Source organism: Phyllosticta capitalensis (genome assembly GCF_038381095.1).
Source record: "Phyllosticta capitalensis strain CBS 128856 chromosome Unknown BKA78scaffold_13, whole genome shotgun sequence".
NCBI lineage: Eukaryota > Fungi > Ascomycota > Dothideomycetes > Botryosphaeriales > Phyllostictaceae > Phyllosticta > Phyllosticta capitalensis.
Genome location: NW_027117451.1, coordinates 611,016 through 627,971, shown reverse-complemented (window position 1 = coordinate 627,971; position 16,956 = coordinate 611,016). Strand labels below are relative to the sequence as shown.

Below are 16,956 nucleotides of genomic sequence, written 5' to 3'. Positions count from 1 at the left end.
AGCGTGGGAGCAAGTCGGCATCGGTCCTACACGACCACCCGGCCTGCATGGAGATGGTTCGTCATGCTTGCTCGAGTGATGCGAATATCCAACGTGGGTAACTATGGAGCGAATTGCTTCATACCTGTTTGATTATACATGCACTGTGGCTTGTAGCTTCCAGTATTGAGAAAAGGGCGCCACAGTGAGCTAGACCAACATAGCGGTAGCTCGCCCCACATAAAGGAAAGTAAAAGGCGCAAAAAGGACAAAGGGGGGAAGAGAAAGTCAGCACTAAGTCAAACATTGGACTTCTGATCGACCGGGATCTGGGTGTTAGTGTGGAGAAATCATGGTACATATCAGCGGGCAGGCTGAGGATGCTGCTTGGGCCCCATGGCGGTTCCATTGCCGATGGAGTTCCTTTGTTCGGAAGTGGGGGAAGCCATGGTGTTTATTGCGTGAGCACGAGAAGGGGAGTTTGGTGAAAGGTCCCAGGTACTCCCTGGGCCATGCTGTGACAAGCGTGTCGAGGGGTTGGCATGCTAGTGGTCCATGGTTGAGGAACTCTGCAATCGTCTTCACCTCGCGCCAACAAGCCCCTTGGTCGACGGTTGGTTGATTGTGGGCGCTAAGTCCAGCGTCGAACGTCGTCTTCAATTGGAATTTTGTGTAACCTGCCATACACAGATGAGGACAATGCGAGATGCGGGATACGAGCACGAGGGCCAAGGCGTTTGGTGTGAGAAGCAGGGACACCGTGGGCAAAGTTGGACAAGATTGAACGTAGCAAGCCAGAGGGATCAGGAGCGGTCCAGTTAGCAAGCAGGAAGAGGACAAAGGGCCGGGAGCGGAAATGAATGGGCGACGTCTTGTCCGGATCCTGATGTCTTTTCTTTTTCATGCCTGCGCCAGTGCGAAGGAAGAGGAGGATGCAGTGGGATGGAGCTGCCCGAAGCGGCATCGCTGGCCGTCCCGCGCCATGCGTTAGCGGTAGAGCAGCCGACAACCGACGGCTCTGGTGCTGGCGCCGCGTCCGTCTTCTGGACTTTTTGTGCATGCCACTTGGTCGTCACATGCCGCATCTGGACTGAAGGGGTCGACTGGCGCGGCATCAAAGGCAGGTCCCCACGCTAAAGTCCAACTTTGAACGTCGGTAAAAATTTGGGTTTTGTGTAACTGGCCGTGATTGGGTGCAGTCCAAGGTTTATGCGCGAAGACGGCTTCGATTCGTGGATGGCGTGTAGAATGGAGGCGCGAGACGGGAATTATGCAACAGGTTCCTGGCGGATGCTGTCAGAGACGGGACAGAACGAAGAGTGGGATGGTAGAGTTGTCGTAGCGAGCCGACGCGCAAGCTGTAGATTTGGGGTCGAGATGTGACAAAGGGAAATGATGTTTTGTTGGTGTTGTAGTTGTGGGTTGTCCGGGCGTGTAGTGCGGAGGAGGGAGCGGACGGATCGCGCCGAGGCGGCTGCAGTGACTGAGTCAATGGCAAAGATGCTTATCTCGGCCTCGTCGCCGTCATCCCAGTCCCCCAGTCGCTCCGGCTATCTACGGTGCGCTTTTCTGCCAATTAATCGCGTGCTCTTTGGTCGCGTACTCGGGCTCGTACCTGGCTGTCATGTAGTCCCTTATCCTTATCACGCCTTTGCCCTGGTCGCCTGTCCTGGTCCCTGCCTTTCACCTCACATCCTCTCGGCACTCACTCCCCCATCGTCAACCTGCCGAGATTCAATCTCATTCCCATCTCGTCATGCTTTCGCCTACCTGACCTCGTCCCTGACCGCGACGTCGAAGTGTGTCTGTGCTGCTCAACGCCGCCCGAGGTGGTGCGCGTCAGGTTGCTCGTCGTACAACCTGTATATAATCGCTCCTCCCTTGATAACTCCGAGCGTGTCCAGTAAGATTTGAGCTCTTCAGTCTTGCGCCTTCTCTTGCTGACCAGCGACCATGAAGCTGCTACGGATGCCCGCTCTCGGCGGGCTCGTCACGAGCCTTCTTCAATCCCAGGTTGCCTTGGGTCTTCCTCACTCGGTCTCTGTCGAGGATGGCCACACTGGCGCTGTCGCCGCCGAGTCGCGAGAGTGCAGTACCATCGGTATTGACCTCCTCAAGGCTGGTGGAACTGCCGCCGATGCTCTCGTCGGCACCGTCCTCTGTGTCGGAGTCATTGGCATGTATCATAGCGGTATGTCCCAATTGACCCCGCTGTAACAATCGCGACTGACTGCCCGATTAGGTATTGCTGGCGGTGGCTTCATGACCGTTCGCACGCCAAATGGAACGTACGAGTTTATCGACTTTCGCGAGACGGCTCCAGCAGCTTCGACTCAAGACATGTACAATAATAATACTGAGCTTTCAGAGCTTGGTGGCTTAGCAAGGTAAATGCGCCCCAAATTCCCCGACTGTCGACTGCATCTGAAACATTCCCAGTGGCGTCCCCGGCGAACTTCGCGGTCTTGAACGCCTTCACACAAGATTCGGTAAGCTTTCGTGGGAAGACGTCGTCACTCCTGCAGTACAGCTGGCGAGATATGGATTCCGGGTCAACGAGGATTTGGTGAAGGCCATGAACTCGGCAGCTTCCGATGGGGACTTCTTTGTCACTGACCCTAACTGGGCTCTTGACTTTGCGCCCAACGGTACCCGCCTCGGACTGAACGACACCATCACTCGCAAGCGTTACGCCGATACGCTTGAGGTCATTGCCACCGAGGGCGTTGATGCCTTTTACACTGGTGCAATCGCCAACGCAACCATCACTGCTGTCCAGGAAGCTGGCGGAATCATGACCCTGGAGGACTTGGCAAACTACACAGTCGGCGTTCCAGACCCGCTGTCAATCAACTATAGGGGCTACAAGGTCACGAGTGGCCCTGCGCCCTGCAGCGGAGCGGTTGCCCTAAGCGTTCTTAAGATTGTCGAGGGCTACGAAGACTTTGGCAAGGACGTCAACCTGACAACCCACCGTCTTGACGAGGCCATTCGCTGGGGCTATGCCGAGGTATGTACCAGTCAACTACGCGGCCCAGCCATTGTCGCAATTGCTGATCATGAGTGCAGAGGACCGAGCTCGGTGATCCCGACTTTGTCGACGGCATGAAGGAATATCAAGAGCAAATGCTCAGCGAAAATGCCACGGCGGAGATTCGACGAAAAATCTCCGACACTACAACCCATCCCGTGGCTTACTATGACCCCGATGGCATTGAAAGTCTCGAGACCCCTGGCACTTCCCACGTTGTGACTGCTGACAAGTCTGGACTTGCCATCTCTTTGACAACCACGATCAACCTCTACTTTGGCTCTCGCGTCTTGGTTCCGGAGACGGGCGTCATCATGAATAACGAAATGAACGACTTTTCTGTTCCCAATGCGACAAACTCGTTTGGCTACATTGCCAGCGAGGCCAACTACATTCGCCCTGGCAAGCGACCCCTCTCATCCATTACTCCCATCATTATCGACTACCCCAACGGCACGTTGTACATTAGTGTTGGCGCCGCTGGTGGATCGCGCATCATCACGTCAACTATCCAAAATGTATTCCACATGCTCGACCAGGATATGACGGCACCGGAAGCGCTCAAGCAGTCGCGTCTGCACGACCAGCTCGTGCCCAACACTGTCAGCTTCGAGTATTCCTACGACAACAGGACGACGGCATACATGAAGTCGTTGGGCCACAACGTGACTTGGGTTGCCGAGGGCCAAAGCACTGCGCAGGCTTTGAGAAGGCTCAGCAATGGTACTTTCGAGGCAGCGGGCGAGCCGAGACAGAAGAACTCGGGCGGCTACGTGATATAGAAAGTGTTGATTTACTTGCTTGGTTGATTTCCGGGCTTGGGTAAGATGTGAAGAGGAAGGCTCGCGGAGTATCAGTATTCAAAGAAGTCAAACCAAAAGCCTGCTCCTCTTCGTAACATTCGACGGTCTGACTGGTGCTTACTCAACGATGTCGCAGACATGAGATCTTTCGTTGACGTCAAAATAGACATATGCTAATGGGCGCAGCTGTGAAATAATCGACAAACTCACCCACACACCCACAGTTCTCGCATGATTTGCGACAGCCCAATATGACGTGTGGGCGACCAATGACTTGCCACAGCAGGACCTGACAGAGTTGACGAAAAAAGCTTCAAAATAAGCCCTTGTCGGCCGTTTCAAGGCTGTCCCTCGCGACCGAATCATTGGACATGATGAGTCGGATTCCATGTTCCTTCGCACCATCACGCGCATAGAAAAGCAAAATTTTGGTGATCAACTGTCGATCTTGTCAAGAGCCGGGGAAGCAGGGGAGTCAGGCACAAAGGCATCGCGATGTCGCGATGGTGGAGAAGAGGACCCTGAGTATGAGGTCGGTGGATCAAGGGTCCCGCTATGGGATCATCCCACTGTCGGGTGGATCCCGCGTCAGAATTGACGGCTGCCAGAACCAGACAAGCAGGATTTTCAGGAACCATTTGTCAATCGTGCAGAGCATTGCTGATAGGGGCTTGCATGGAGATTCCACCAGAACGTCATCGAGCACGCTACAGAGACAACGGGCGGATCATGGGCCAGAAAAGGCTTGTTCGACATGTTCCCCGGGGGGCCTGAAACTGGGAGCATCCCTGGGGCGTTGCAGCTGGGCTTACGCACCGAACAAGTTCTCACCGTGCGATGACGTCAAGCCTGAACCACACATGCTTTGGACGAACACCCTATCTGCGAGCCTCTGCCTCCGACTTCTTCTTTATATTTGCTCAATCGACCATCGCTCCTTTTCAGCTCTTCATTGATTCCTCCCAACCTGCAAAATTTTCAATCATGGCGACAATGGCTGATTTGAAGAAGCAGAATGATGCCCTGAAAGGTGAGCGACGCTCTGTCTCACAGTGACAGTTGACCATTGCTGACATGGATCTTTAGCAGGGACATCGAAAGTAGCCGAGGGTGCAAAGAAGCCCACCATCCCAAGGACTGGGGCTTCAGGGGCAACAACAAACAGTCCTAAATCTCCAATTTCTCCGACTAAGCCAGTTCCTGCTGTCAAATCTGCGCCAACAACGGCTGCACAAAAGACGACTTCCTCCCGAGTTTCAACATCCGACCTCAAGTCTGTCAGCCCGACGCCGCTCTCTCCTACATCTCCCACAAAGAGAACATCCACACACTCGCCTATTGGCAGCAAGAAGCCGGTCCCAATGATCCGTACCAAGTCGCCCCCTAGCACAACGGCCGACAAGGCCTCGGCTTCCGCAACCGACCTCTCTTCTCCCGTTGATTCTACAAAATCAAGTCCTATTACTCCGGCCGTGGCGAAGAAGTCGACCGTCCCTGCAGCGTCTACATCTACGCAGCAACCGCTGGCTCGTCCCAAGAAGATTCCTTCCCCTCCTCCCAAATCGCCTGCGTCTACAGCTTCGGTCAAGCAAAACGCAATTGCCATCACGTCTACGCCCAAGACGTCGTCGCCCGTTTCTGAAAAAGTGGCAATCGCGTCTTCGACACCCAAATCCCCTTCCACGTCAACCTCGACTCTCAAATCCCCTACTACTTCGGCCACACCTATTTCCACGTCCCCGCCAACCACCAAAAAAGCGCCCCGGAAACTCAACTCTCCTTCTACGGCTAACAAGCCCTCTCCTATCAAGTCCGCCGCAACAGGGACGACCGGTGCACTCAACAAGACCGTCACTGGCGCAACAGGCGCCGTGAATGCAACCACCGGGACCGCTATTGGCGCAACAAACAGCGCCGTCCACGGTGTCACCTCCGGCCTCGCAAACACAGCATCCCGCGGTCCCGCTGGCGTGGGCAAGCCAGTCGCACACATCAGTCGTGGTGCTGGCGAGACGGTAACAGGAACGACGAGCGGGGTCAACTCGACGGCAAATGCGGCTGTTGGCGGCGTTGGAAAGACGGTGACGGGGACCACGGATGCGCTTGGACGAGCGGACATCAGCGGAGTGGTTGGTGGCGCGACGACTGGAGTGGGTGACACGGTTTCTGGAGTCGGACGCGGGCTGGGCGATACGGTTCACGGAGCGGTAGGAGGTGTCGGTCGAACGGTTGGTGGTCCAGTGGGCGGAGTTGTAGGGGGTGTTGGTCAGGGGGTTGGTGATGCCGTTGGTGGTATTACAGGGGGATTGGGCGAGGGGGTTGGAAAATTGGGGAAGGGTGATGTCATTGGGGGAGTGGGTAGCACCTTGGGTGGTGTGGGTAAGGGAGTTGGTGGATTGGTAGGTGGTGTTTTTGGAGGTGGTAAGAAGCAGGATAAGTCGAGGCGTTGAGATGAATCCTTGCGGATTGTTGTTGGCATTGCATTATTCTGTCCAGTTGCAACGGACGCGGAGCTGCACTGACTTGATTCCCTTGGCACATATGTAGGACTAGCGCATCTTCATAACCGCACCAACATCAAGTAATACCATATTGCTGAACAATGGCTTCTTTTCCCACAACACCTGACCATCTCATGAAAGCGGTGGAAACATCTTCCATTGTTTGCACACTGACGACTATCTCATTTTGTGTTTCTCCCCGACTCTGGCCCATCTAAGCAGAATGTCTCCGTCTTACTGCCATTGATACACGTGCCTCATGCGCCCAATTACTCAATCCAAGACTTGTTTTGTGTTTGATCATCCCCTTATCTGCACAGCATGCTCTCCCGCATATTGACGTTTTCCGGGCCTGCTCTTGCCCTATGCACACAACCAGACGTTCCGGGTGGCAGTTTGTTGTTTCAATTGTTCCTTTCGCTAAACCACAGCCTCAACACCAAGAATAGCTTCTACAATATCTCTTTCCTACGCACAATGACGTGTTCACAGGCCAATCAGGCTGTCGGATTTGCAACTTTGAACGTCTAGTCTTACTGCGGGCGAGTGCGGGCATCGAGGCAAGTGCAGCCCGGCGTAGAGTTCGCCAAAATAGGAAGGGCCGCGGTCATCCAGCGGGAATATTTACCTTGTGGCTCGTGGTTCACTAATCCAATCTAAAGCTCAAGTCATAGAGCTGCGGCACTGGTTGGAAGAGCATTCACTACATCCTTACTTGCAGATCTTGAACTGTGGTGCTGAAGAGCATGCAGATGATCTAAAGTCAATTGTCTAACGCACAAGAAGCCATCACTGTCCGGTAGAAGAAATGGAATTCGAAGATGGCAAAATTCAATAGCCGCTTCTACGATTACCCGACCAACGGCTGGACCTACTCCACAGTCACATCGACCCAAGAACCTAATCCCGCTCAACCCATCCCATCCCCTCACATCTGCCCAACACTTTCCCATGTTGCACTTACCGCATCACTGCATAGAGCACTTGCGCACCGCCAGCACGTCCGCCCTGCGTCCTAGCAGTATCCCTGCACGCCAACCCTACAAAAGCGAAAGGCTTCGCTCACAACGGCAATACCCCTGGCCACGCCACGAGAAGAGCCTTCCCGCCTTGAGTCGCTCACGCATGTGGCGTTAGCTTATTTCACAGCACCCACTTTCCCGGCCTGCCTGCGATATCCGACGCCGCATCACATTGTCCATGTGTGCCGCATTGGGAAGTAGGCGGCGCCGGCATACCGATGCGGATATCCGCGTCCCGGCTGGCTGGGATGGCCAGTACGTAGCGGGCCGATCCTCCGCCGTAGGACTTCTCCTACACAGCTTTAGAGTAGAGAAGAATGCCGTGAGTTGCCTTTTTGATCTGGCGTGACTGGGGAGGTTGGTCGGCGTACGTGAGGATCCTTGATCCTTGACTTCCGCCAGTCGCCCTCGCAAACTGCGATGGAGCTATATGGCGGAATCTCAAGAACGCGAGCAACGTCCAACATAAACAAATATGTCGACGTATCAAGCGCCGATTACAAGTAGATGCGTACGCGAGTGACTGTGGCTGAGAGGAAACAAACCCAAATATTGCGAAAGTCATTTTCAAGGGACAAATCGAGGTGAGGTGATGAGAAAGCTGGGTGTGTAGGATTTGCACTCACTTCGAGAGGCCTGTCTGAGTTGTCGCAGCATAATACCAGGGCTACAAGAGATAGGTGGGCTGGAGATTAAGTCCCAGGAGCCGGATCATGATATGGCAAGTCTTATGGACTGACAGAGGCTTCAACTACCTGGATGCTGTAAAAGTAGTGGCAGGTATGTTCTCAAGGAAACCAGAAAGAAGGGATCAACAGCACATGCAGGATTGGTAGAGACCGGATTCTTCTGTCTGTAACTTCTCTGACCATGTCAGCCCAAGACTTTATCAAGTGGAAAGGCATTTGACGGATTGGCTTTGTGATCTCGCTGCGTCAAGGGTGGATCAGATGGCACGAAACCAAAGCTGAGTGCACCAAATGAAGGGCCATAGTACTGGAAGCTAGTGACTTTCTCTTTTATCCCCAGTGTTGACCATTCAGGCTACCATTATTCGGGCGTCGTCATCCGTCTGCTGCTAACGGCCTCGCCGCACCTATCCTCATACTTCACCAGTGAGAATTCACCAATTTCAGCAGAAGGGAAAGACTCGACCCCATTCCATGTCATTGCTTCGTCTCATCATTTTACTTATTGATGGCGCCATCACCAACCCGTGGCGTCCGCCAAAACCGTGTCGTGTCCCTTGAGTTGCTTTTGGCAGGTTCTTGTACCTGCCTCCATGCCCATGATCCATATGCCATCCATCCATGCCCAGTCCCTATTGCCATGTCCTTGCCATGTCCCATTCATGATCCCGTAACACGTAAAAAGCCTTCTTGCTCTTAGCCGCCAAGCAGGTCGAGGCAGGCTCTCAGTAACTCAAACCACTACCTTGAAAGTAAAGGAGGGTAAGAAATGGAAGGGAGCGGAAAGGAAAATATTTAAAAGGAAGAACACGAAAGAAACGCCACCGTGCTTCTTCCAAGGTCCAAGGCATGAGCAGCAATGTCCTCAATACCTTGATGCATCGCCCACAGCCGTGGCGGCGCTTGACGCTGACGAGGACGCAACAGATCCGGCTCTCGCAGAACCGCTTGCACGCCCTTGTCCGCTATCAAAATTGTACGCTGGGACGCCACCTCCAGACGAAGGTTGGCCTCCTGTTCGCGCGCGGACATATCCAGGCGCACCGGAGGACGCACCACTCCCAGGGGCCATACCACTGATACCTTGCTGCATCGTCGAGGCTGGCTCAGCGTACCTGTGCATCACACGCCGCGTCGGCGGTGGTCGGTAGCCTGCAGTTGCGGCCAAACCTTGCTGCTGTTGCGCCAAAGTCTGCGTCGGCGCTGGCCCTGATCCAGATGCATATGCAGCGCCAGGGGTCGCGGCGGCATGCGACTGCACACTCCCAACACTGTATTGGCTCGGAGAACTGGATGTGCCTGCACTGCTCATGTTGTCCTGGCTTGATGGCCTGGCACGGCCACGGCCAGCAGTGAATGGATTGGTGCCTGTGCTCAGGGCCTGTTGGCGACTGATGACGAGCTCACGAGCAAGCCTGAGGCGCTCTTCCTCAGTAAGTCGCGAGCGTCCCGATGTTGAGCCATTCGAGCCGACGCTCGTCGTCGACCCATTGGACTGGTACATACTGCTAATGTTGGGGTTGCGTAACGCGCGGGACGATGCTTGGGAGGTGAGGCGGTGCTGGGATGGCTGAGACCTCAAGCTTTGGCGTGAAGCTTGCTGCCGAACATTCTGGGGAGGGTTAGTCGGGTCCCGCACATTCACATGAGATGGTTGTTGCCGGAGTCCACGCTGAGACTGGCGGGGACGAAGGGTAGCCGTTGACGATTGCTCTCGGAGGCGCTGGTTCGATTGACGAGGCCTTGGGCCAAGGGACATGTAGGGATTGAAAGGATTCCGCGTTTGCGCCAGGCGGGCCGCAAAATTCAGACCAGGTGAAATTGGTCCTTGGTATGACCCAGAGCTACGTCTACTACTAGATGTGCTCGTTCTACTAAGCGGGCGGTCTGTTGCATCCGTTGCACTGTTGTTGGCCCAGCCTTGTGGCCCATCTACGGAGCTCTGCGCTTGAGTGGGGCCATCGACTGCTGCTGTGGCACTGGCTGCCGTGGTTGAGATGGGATTTCGGCGCTGGCCGAGGGTGCTAGACTCTGCAGATGCAAGAGTTGCCTGGCCCACAGGGCCATGACTACGCCCTGACCGCGGTGACATTGCAACAGAAGAGCCGCTAGAAGAATATTGATTCGATGGTGTACGAAGTCTAGCAGGTACATTCGTGGGGGGTGACAAGGGTGGCAAAGCGCTATTGGATAGAACTTGATGTTGAGGTGCATATGCAGAGTTCCGGTTCCTGTTGACTGTCCGAGGGCGTGCAACAGGAGTCGTAGCACGTAGCTCACTGAGATGACCTAGCACTGCGTCCTGGCGTTCCATGTCGATATCACGGAGCTCGGCCATGTGTTGAGCAAAGAATAAACTGATCCGAGGGTCGTAATCTCGCCGATGGCCATGAGAGCGCCGGTTGCGAGCGCCTGGGCCAGCTGTCTCATCTGAGTCTCCTTCGCTTTCTTGATCAACTGCATTGCCTGGAAAAGCACTGCTCGGAGTGCGAGAGCTGCTGGCAGCACCTCCACCCCGCAAGCGCACACGGGAGCCACGAGGTCTCACGGCTGGAGATCTCATGCTACTGTCGCCGTCCCTATCGATGTCGGAATCATCGTCGTCGGCTTCACCGTCTTCGTAATTAGCCCCTGAGGCACCCGACAGAACTGAGCTCCGCCGACGTAGGCCCCTGGAGCCATCAAGAAATCGAGAGTTCCCAGCGCGGGATGGCGGTCGTATCGCCACGTTCGGTCTATCTGCAGTAGGTGTCAGAGAACCTCCGGCCCGTGATCTTTCAACAGAATTCGCAATCGGCGCCCACCCAACAGTCGTCCTACCCCCATCACTATCGTCGTCATCGTCTTCCATTTCGTCGTCTTGGTCTTCCGGTTCAAGCGGAGACCATCCAGCTTCCCGGAGAAGGTATTGAGTAGCTTCTTCGTCAAACTCCTCGTCAATCGACTCATCCCCAACGGATGAGGTAGATGGCGCGACCCGCGCTCGGGGCCTGCGTGAATGCATCGCCAGCTCCCGTCGTCTCCGTCCATGTGAAACGGGTCCCTCATCATCGTCATCGTCATCGTCGTCGTCGTCGCCAGTACCGTCGACCGAGGTGGATGCATTTGAAGAAGATTCAGACTCGACCACGCGGCGTCTGCGTCGATTAGGAGGTGGAGTTGGTGTTTCGCTCGCGAGAGACCCAGAAGCTCGCGAAGAGCTGGGCATCGCCGGTTGTCCGTCGTCGATGAAGCTGTTCATCGAAGAATCATCATCCTCGTCCTCGTCTTCCTCTTCGAGGGTGCCCATTTCCGTATCTTCGGACACCATGTCAGAGGCGATGCTAGCGCTGTATGACCTTCGGTTGCTGCCAGCAGCGCTATGAGCAGCTCGTCGACGTGGTGCCGGAAACCCAAATATTTGTGGGCGCGCCATCTCGTTGGCCAACCATCGCCGGACCGCAAAGTTGTCGGGGAAGCCGTTCTCTTCATCATATTCATCGGGAAAATCATTCATCTCATCGTCCTCTTCCAGGCCCATGGCCGAATCCTCACTGTCTTCAAGTTCTGCGTCCAGATCTTCGGAGTAAGTGTCGTGCTCGGAAGTCTCGTCCATGTCGCTGAAGCCTGCAAAGCTGTTGTCCCAGGTAAGAGCGCCAGTCTCATCGAATTGGAGGCCGCATTGTGAGCATTCCCTGTCCTCAAGCTCCCATGCACACAACGGACAACGGTCGACACCGTCCTGGGCGTCGCGAACCACACGCAGGCCGGCATCGGGGCGGACCTTGAAGCAACCCTTGAACAGGCCGCCGGTTTGAGCATCATTGTTGTTTTTGTCCGCTTGCACAATTTCCGCTTCCTCCTTTTGCCACTGCTTATGCTGGTCTTCGGTCTCGCCTGTGGGGAGTAGCGCCGTTCGATTGATGAATACAGTGGTCATCTCGCGGATAAGATAGGCAGGTGCCGGTGCATGAGCCACGACGGTTCGGCAGTCGGGACATGTTTTTCGATTTCTGTTGTTGACGAACCACGTGCAGAGACACTGTAAACATCAAGTCAGCGCGGGACTTTGGCCAGAGTCTGGGATACAAACACTATAACAATACGTGTGTCCACACGATATGACGTAGGGCTCGTAGAGCAACCTGTCGCAGATTTTGCAGGTGATGAGTGAGCGGAGGCTGTCAAAGTCGGATTTGAGGAATTTCAGCATCTGTGGTGGAGGTTAGCGCGAGATATGGAGAGGCGGGCTTGCGCCAGCATCACCTCTTCATTCTTGTCCACCTTGGGCGGTTCCTCGAGCTTTTTGCTTGAGGTCGATTTGAGGCTGTCCTTGCTTGACGCCTGCAGAGCTTTGTCTTGGGCCAACGGGCGAGAGGCTCTCGAGCTTTTGGCCGTCGGAGCCGTTCCTTGCTTGTGAGGCGCCATGTCGAGAGATGGCAGAGGTGATGTCGAGAGAGAAGAAGCGTTGGAGGAGGACGTTGGCGTTTTCTGACGAGTGGGTCGCGAAAAGCCCGGGGGTAGGTCAATTCGGGCGTCAAGCTTCCTTGCGTACCTACCTGGTAGAGCTCATGGAGCAGCTGCAGGTAGCGACTTGGGAAATTGAGAGGCGGCGGGCGCAGGCGCGAGCGGACGGAGCGGACGGCGAACGCTGGACGAGCGCTGAAGCCGTGGAGGCTCTCTAGCAGCGTTTGCTCTTGCGGAGAGAGATGAGGTGAGTGCAAGTAGAGACTTGGGTTTCGGCTGCAGGCATGGATGGCCAAGGTAAGAGTGGTAGAAGGTGGACGACCTGCTGACTGATGCGCCGCCAACCACATGCGCTCAACGCCCACCTCCGACGTCCCCTGCTTGTCCACACTTCAACCCCGGCCAATCCTGTCCCCTCACCACTCTTTCTCGCTCTTTTCTACCCGCCGCTCCCCAGCCCTCTCCGCTCGTCCTCTTCTCTGCTCCACCTGCCCAGTTGCCCATCACGCCTCGCCTCGCCGCGTCGTGCATCTTGCGGCCAGAAAACACTGAATCTGCTCGACCATCGTCGGCTCTCTTTTCCAACGCTTGTTCGGATCAACCTGCGTTGTCTCACCAGTCTGTCGGGCCATGTCGGCAAACGCCATGTATCCTGACGCTCTCGCCCACTTTCAACCATGACTTGGACTTGGTCGCCCCGCCTTTCGATGCACCATGGCGTTTGCCAGAACACGTATGTTCCAGCTCACTCCTCGGGATGAATTTGTTGTGCGATCTGCGCTCTCATCTTTCTTACTTTCACTCTTTCAAACTCGTTCGCTGTTGGATTGAAAAAAGAGCTGGGAAATTCTCATGTGGAGAAGGGTGTATCATTGCAGCTTCGACGTGGACCGAGAAAAGCCGAGTACGCAGTGCTCTCAAGAATCAACTCCGGTGTCGCTCATTTCCCCTCGAAATTCCTTTTTCTACAGTCAGAACTTTGATTCAGTTGGTGATTACCATGCTATCTAAGAGTGTTCTGCTTGTGGAGGATGCAAGGAAAACCCCAAAAGCGACCAAACGCCAAAGCAACGCCAAAGCAACGCCAAAGCAACGCCAAAGCAACGCCAAAGCGACAGAACTGAGGAAACGCCCGCGCGACAGTCCGTCTCTTCCGAACCCGATGCTGTTCATGCCAGGCGCAACAAATTGACCGGCAAAAATGCGTCCTCCTCCATCTGCAAAACCTGATCTGCAATCTCGAATGCCGTCGAAAACCGAAACGCTGCGTGACTCATTAAAAAATTACAAGCTGCGTGTCCCAAAAAAAATGCAAAATGGCCTGGGCCAGCAGCTGAGGGCTCCGGCAGCCACGCTCCTACTCGGTACGAAGCCGCTTGCTGGCTTGATCGGCCTGTTCCTCTTCCTCTCCAGCTGGGCCGACCTTGACGTCAGGGTAGTCCTTCTCCTCGATGAAGCCGACCTGGACCTCCTCATCGGGCACAATCTCATTTTGCATGTGCTGAAGGAAGGCAATCTGTTCACCCAAGAAGCGCTTGAAGTTCTTGGTGTCAAACCTCTTGCCGGCCCGGTCCTTCTCGCGGACCTCCTTCAGCTGTGCCCGGACTCGTTCTTCGACCATGGCCAGTCTGTACTCTGCAAAACTCCGGTAGAGAACCGAGAGGTCTGAAATTGGGCGGACGGTGTCGAGAACACTATCGTCGCGCTGGAAGGGATTCCGGGGACGGAACGATGTGACGGCAGTGATGCGTTCCTGGGCACCGAGAGCTCGGAGGGCCTGGTGGGTGATGTAACGACCTTGAAGGATGGCAGCACAGCCCTGTTGAATCTGTTAGCTCATTTAACATGGGCATGGCTGGAACGACTCACCATGGTCGGTCCTCGAACCTTCATCACATCACCGGTAGCGGTGCGCAAGGCGGTCTCGCCTCCAACCATGTTGGTGCAGTCGCTAAGCATGAGGACGCAGACGAACGGGTAGCTGTCGGTGTGCCATCCAACGACGGGCTTGTCGTCTTCCCAGGGGCAACCAGCAATACCTTCGTCATCGGCGTAAAAACGCTTTTGCTTGTTGATGACATCGAGCTCCCTCTTGGTCTGCTCTTCGGACTTGACCGAGAAGTTGATGTGGGCAATCTCAAGGTCCATCACGGGCTCGAGGTCAACTCCAGCAATATCGGAGATGATTTTGAGGGTTTCGGGGTGGGTCCAAGCGTCGTAGGTGAAAGGAGCATACCTGAACTGCATCAGAAAGAGTTGGAGGAGAGGTTCAGAAGATACTCACTTGGGGGCGTAGCCCCTGAGTTGACAGGCGGCAATGTTGCTGCTGTAGCTGCAGTTCTCCATGACCTCTTTCTTGAAGATTTCGCTCCTCATCTCGTGGACGGCCTCCTCAGAAAAGAGCGGGAAAGGCTTCGACACTGCGACAGGAGAGACACCACGGTCCTCGGGGTATCCAATGTCCTTCATCATGAGGACCTCGGCCTTCTCCTTGTAGGTCAAGTGCTTTTCTGGCTGGAAATCCGAGCCCATGGTTTTTGACTCGGGAGCCTTTTCAGAAACCACATTCTGAATGATGGGCTTGAAGTTGGGACGGGGAGGGAGGGAGATGGACTGCGTTGCTACGGCGGCCATTTCTGCTTCTGCAAATCCCACGTCAGCGCCACCGCCCATACCACGACTCGAGTCCAAGGGGTGAACTTTTTTGAAAGAGCATGGAGCGAGCACTGCCGCAAACCCACACCGAGGCTAGAACGGTTTACTGGATGAGCACCTACCTTATTATGCAATATGCGGGAGAGCTGCTGCTGGAGAGGACGGTGGCTCAACACCAAGGGGTATATCAGGTGGCAAGGATGGGTTTGCACAACAAGATGGGCGACGCTTGAGAGGTCGTGATGGTATGGTGAGTTCAAAGACTCTTGTTCTTGATCAAAGCAAGATGGGATGCTGATAGTAACTCCTAGGAGGTGGAAGATGAGGCGGCTTTATATCCATCAAGGCTTCATGAAGAGACTGGAACACAGCCAGGAAGAAGACGACAGGCATGTGCCGGCCCTGGCGGCGAGAACCCAAGCGCGACTCAGGATCCCCCCTTGCCAACGGCGATTGCTACAGCAGATCGACCGCAATGGATGGAGCACTATCTTGGGTCGCCAAATGATGAAGCGAATTCGCAGAGCTTTCCATTGTATCACGGTGGTACCACGGGCGCAATTGGCATGTGCGTTATCACGGATACGTTATCGCGGAGCATCGACGGCGTGGAGGGAGGGCATGGGCCGGGGCAGGATAACGGGCTTGGAGTGGATTTCCCTGCTGCCATGGCACCGAAGGCGTGGCCCTGGGCTGCACCAAGACGCCATGTCCCTGCGAGGGAACTGACTTCTATTCCAGGAAGGCCGACGACGGACCACGTCAAGCAGCAGCACCGAGGGCCTCGAACAAGCATAGGGAAGAGCAGGGCGTTAGTCAACGAAAAGGACGGACCCCAGCAGCTGCGAGTCTCATCGACAGCGAAAAAGTGGAGGCTGGCGACGGCGGGTGTGGAGGGCTAGGACGGTGAGGGCATGACGGAGCGTCGCAAAAGCAGTCGTGGACTAGAGATGGAATTGTTATCCAAATCGGGAAGAGGCCCTGATGATGATGGAGCTGAGATTGGACCAGCGCAAAAGCATCCCCTGCCAGCCACCGTCTCGGACCTTGCGAAGTCGGTATACGCTATACATTCTGGAAGATGGACGCTGTACGTTAGGTCGTCGCCACCACATTGGTGCTGCGACGTTGATTGATGGCTTTGATGTTGTCTGCCCCGCTGCAGCTTGAGCACTACTGAGCAAGTGTTTTTCCCCGCGACGGCGCAGGATTGCATGGTTCCGGCGGCAGCAGCAGCAGCAGCGGTCACGGTCGGCTTTGCAGCCGGTCGGGCAGCCAGCGCGCTCATCTGCGATTGCATCCCTCGATTCCTCACAAAGCCTTATCAGTTCAGTCGCGTGCCCATGACAGCGATGAAGGGCTCGCGCTCGATGGGCTCGAACAGTGACCGGTGGACGTCTGGAAATAGGTTGACCACAAGGCGGCCGAGAGCAGGCTTACCCCTCGAAGCTGGAGTCGGCTGGTGAGGCGAAGTGGCGGATCATGACGGGGTTTGGTCCACTCGCAGGCCAGAATGGTTCGCTGGTCAAGGAAGACAGGTCGAGTGGAGCGGATGGAGGAAGCCTCAGGTTGCGGGAGCTCGCTTACGTAGGCGGGACGTGGAAGACGTGGGGCCTCGGTTGACGACAGACGACTCAGTGCACGGGCCCTACCCGCTCGCTCGCTCGCTGCTTACTGCCGCCCGCCCTGCCTACCGCCCGCGCCTCTCTTTCCACCACCATCATCGACATCCTCCATCACCATGGCCGGCGACGGAGACAACGAGAACCCCTGGACGGAAAAGACCGCCGCCAAGTTCAACAAGTACTCCTCCCTCGTCCACTCCTCCCC

The 16,956-nt window shown here is 55.5% G+C and overlaps 7 protein-coding genes across 7 annotated transcripts; 3 read left to right on the top strand and 4 right to left on the bottom strand.

Annotated features, from left to right (window-relative positions):
* Positions 1–610: 610 nt before the first annotated feature.
* On the bottom strand, positions 611–943 carry BKA78DRAFT_300379 (uncharacterized protein; the record flags this gene model as incomplete). The annotated part of the gene is made up of 1 exon (XM_066887188.1): positions 611–943. The coding sequence occupies one exon, from the start codon at positions 941–943 to the stop codon at positions 611–613; it is 333 nt and encodes a 110-aa protein (XP_066738596.1).
* Positions 944–1,947: 1,004 nt separating this feature from the next.
* BKA78DRAFT_259523 (gamma-glutamyltranspeptidase) lies at positions 1,948–3,792 on the top strand (the record flags this gene model as incomplete). The annotated part of the gene is made up of 4 exons (XM_066885382.1): positions 1,948–2,170; positions 2,222–2,366; positions 2,419–2,989; positions 3,049–3,792. 4 exons carry the CDS (start codon positions 1,948–1,950, stop codon positions 3,790–3,792), a joined length of 1,683 nt encoding a protein of 560 aa, XP_066738595.1.
* A 1,005-nt stretch (positions 3,793–4,797) lies between these two features.
* On the top strand, positions 4,798–6,069 carry BKA78DRAFT_357529 (uncharacterized protein; the record flags this gene model as incomplete). Its single annotated transcript, XM_066892233.1, has 3 exons — positions 4,798–4,843; positions 4,903–5,975; positions 6,025–6,069. 3 exons carry the CDS (start codon positions 4,798–4,800, stop codon positions 6,067–6,069), a joined length of 1,164 nt encoding a protein of 387 aa, XP_066738594.1.
* Positions 6,070–6,131: 62 nt separating this feature from the next.
* On the bottom strand, positions 6,132–6,434 carry BKA78DRAFT_327905 (uncharacterized protein). Its single transcript, XM_066889563.1, has one exon. The coding sequence runs from the start codon at positions 6,352–6,354 to the stop codon at positions 6,157–6,159; it is 198 nt and encodes a 65-aa protein (XP_066738593.1). The 5' UTR covers positions 6,355–6,434; the 3' UTR covers positions 6,132–6,156.
* A 2,456-nt stretch (positions 6,435–8,890) lies between these two features.
* BKA78DRAFT_300376 (uncharacterized protein) lies at positions 8,891–12,432 on the bottom strand (the record flags this gene model as incomplete). Its single annotated transcript, XM_066887187.1, has 3 exons — positions 8,891–12,046; positions 12,098–12,217; positions 12,271–12,432. The coding sequence occupies 3 exons, from the start codon at positions 12,430–12,432 to the stop codon at positions 8,891–8,893; spliced, it is 3,438 nt and encodes a 1,145-aa protein (XP_066738592.1).
* A 1,396-nt stretch (positions 12,433–13,828) lies between these two features.
* Positions 13,829–15,105, bottom strand: BKA78DRAFT_357527 (uncharacterized protein; the record flags this gene model as incomplete). Its single annotated transcript, XM_066892232.1, has 3 exons — positions 13,829–14,290; positions 14,341–14,707; positions 14,756–15,105. 3 exons carry the CDS (start codon positions 15,103–15,105, stop codon positions 13,829–13,831), a joined length of 1,179 nt encoding a protein of 392 aa, XP_066738591.1.
* Positions 15,106–15,193: 88 nt separating this feature from the next.
* Positions 15,194–16,184, top strand: BKA78DRAFT_60549 (uncharacterized protein). The gene is made up of 2 exons (XM_066893451.1): positions 15,194–15,376; positions 15,438–16,184. The coding sequence occupies exons 1-2, from the start codon at positions 15,374–15,376 to the stop codon at positions 16,026–16,028; spliced, it is 594 nt and encodes a 197-aa protein (XP_066738590.1). The 5' UTR covers positions 15,194–15,373; the 3' UTR covers positions 16,029–16,184.
* Positions 16,185–16,956: the final 772 nt, after the last annotated feature.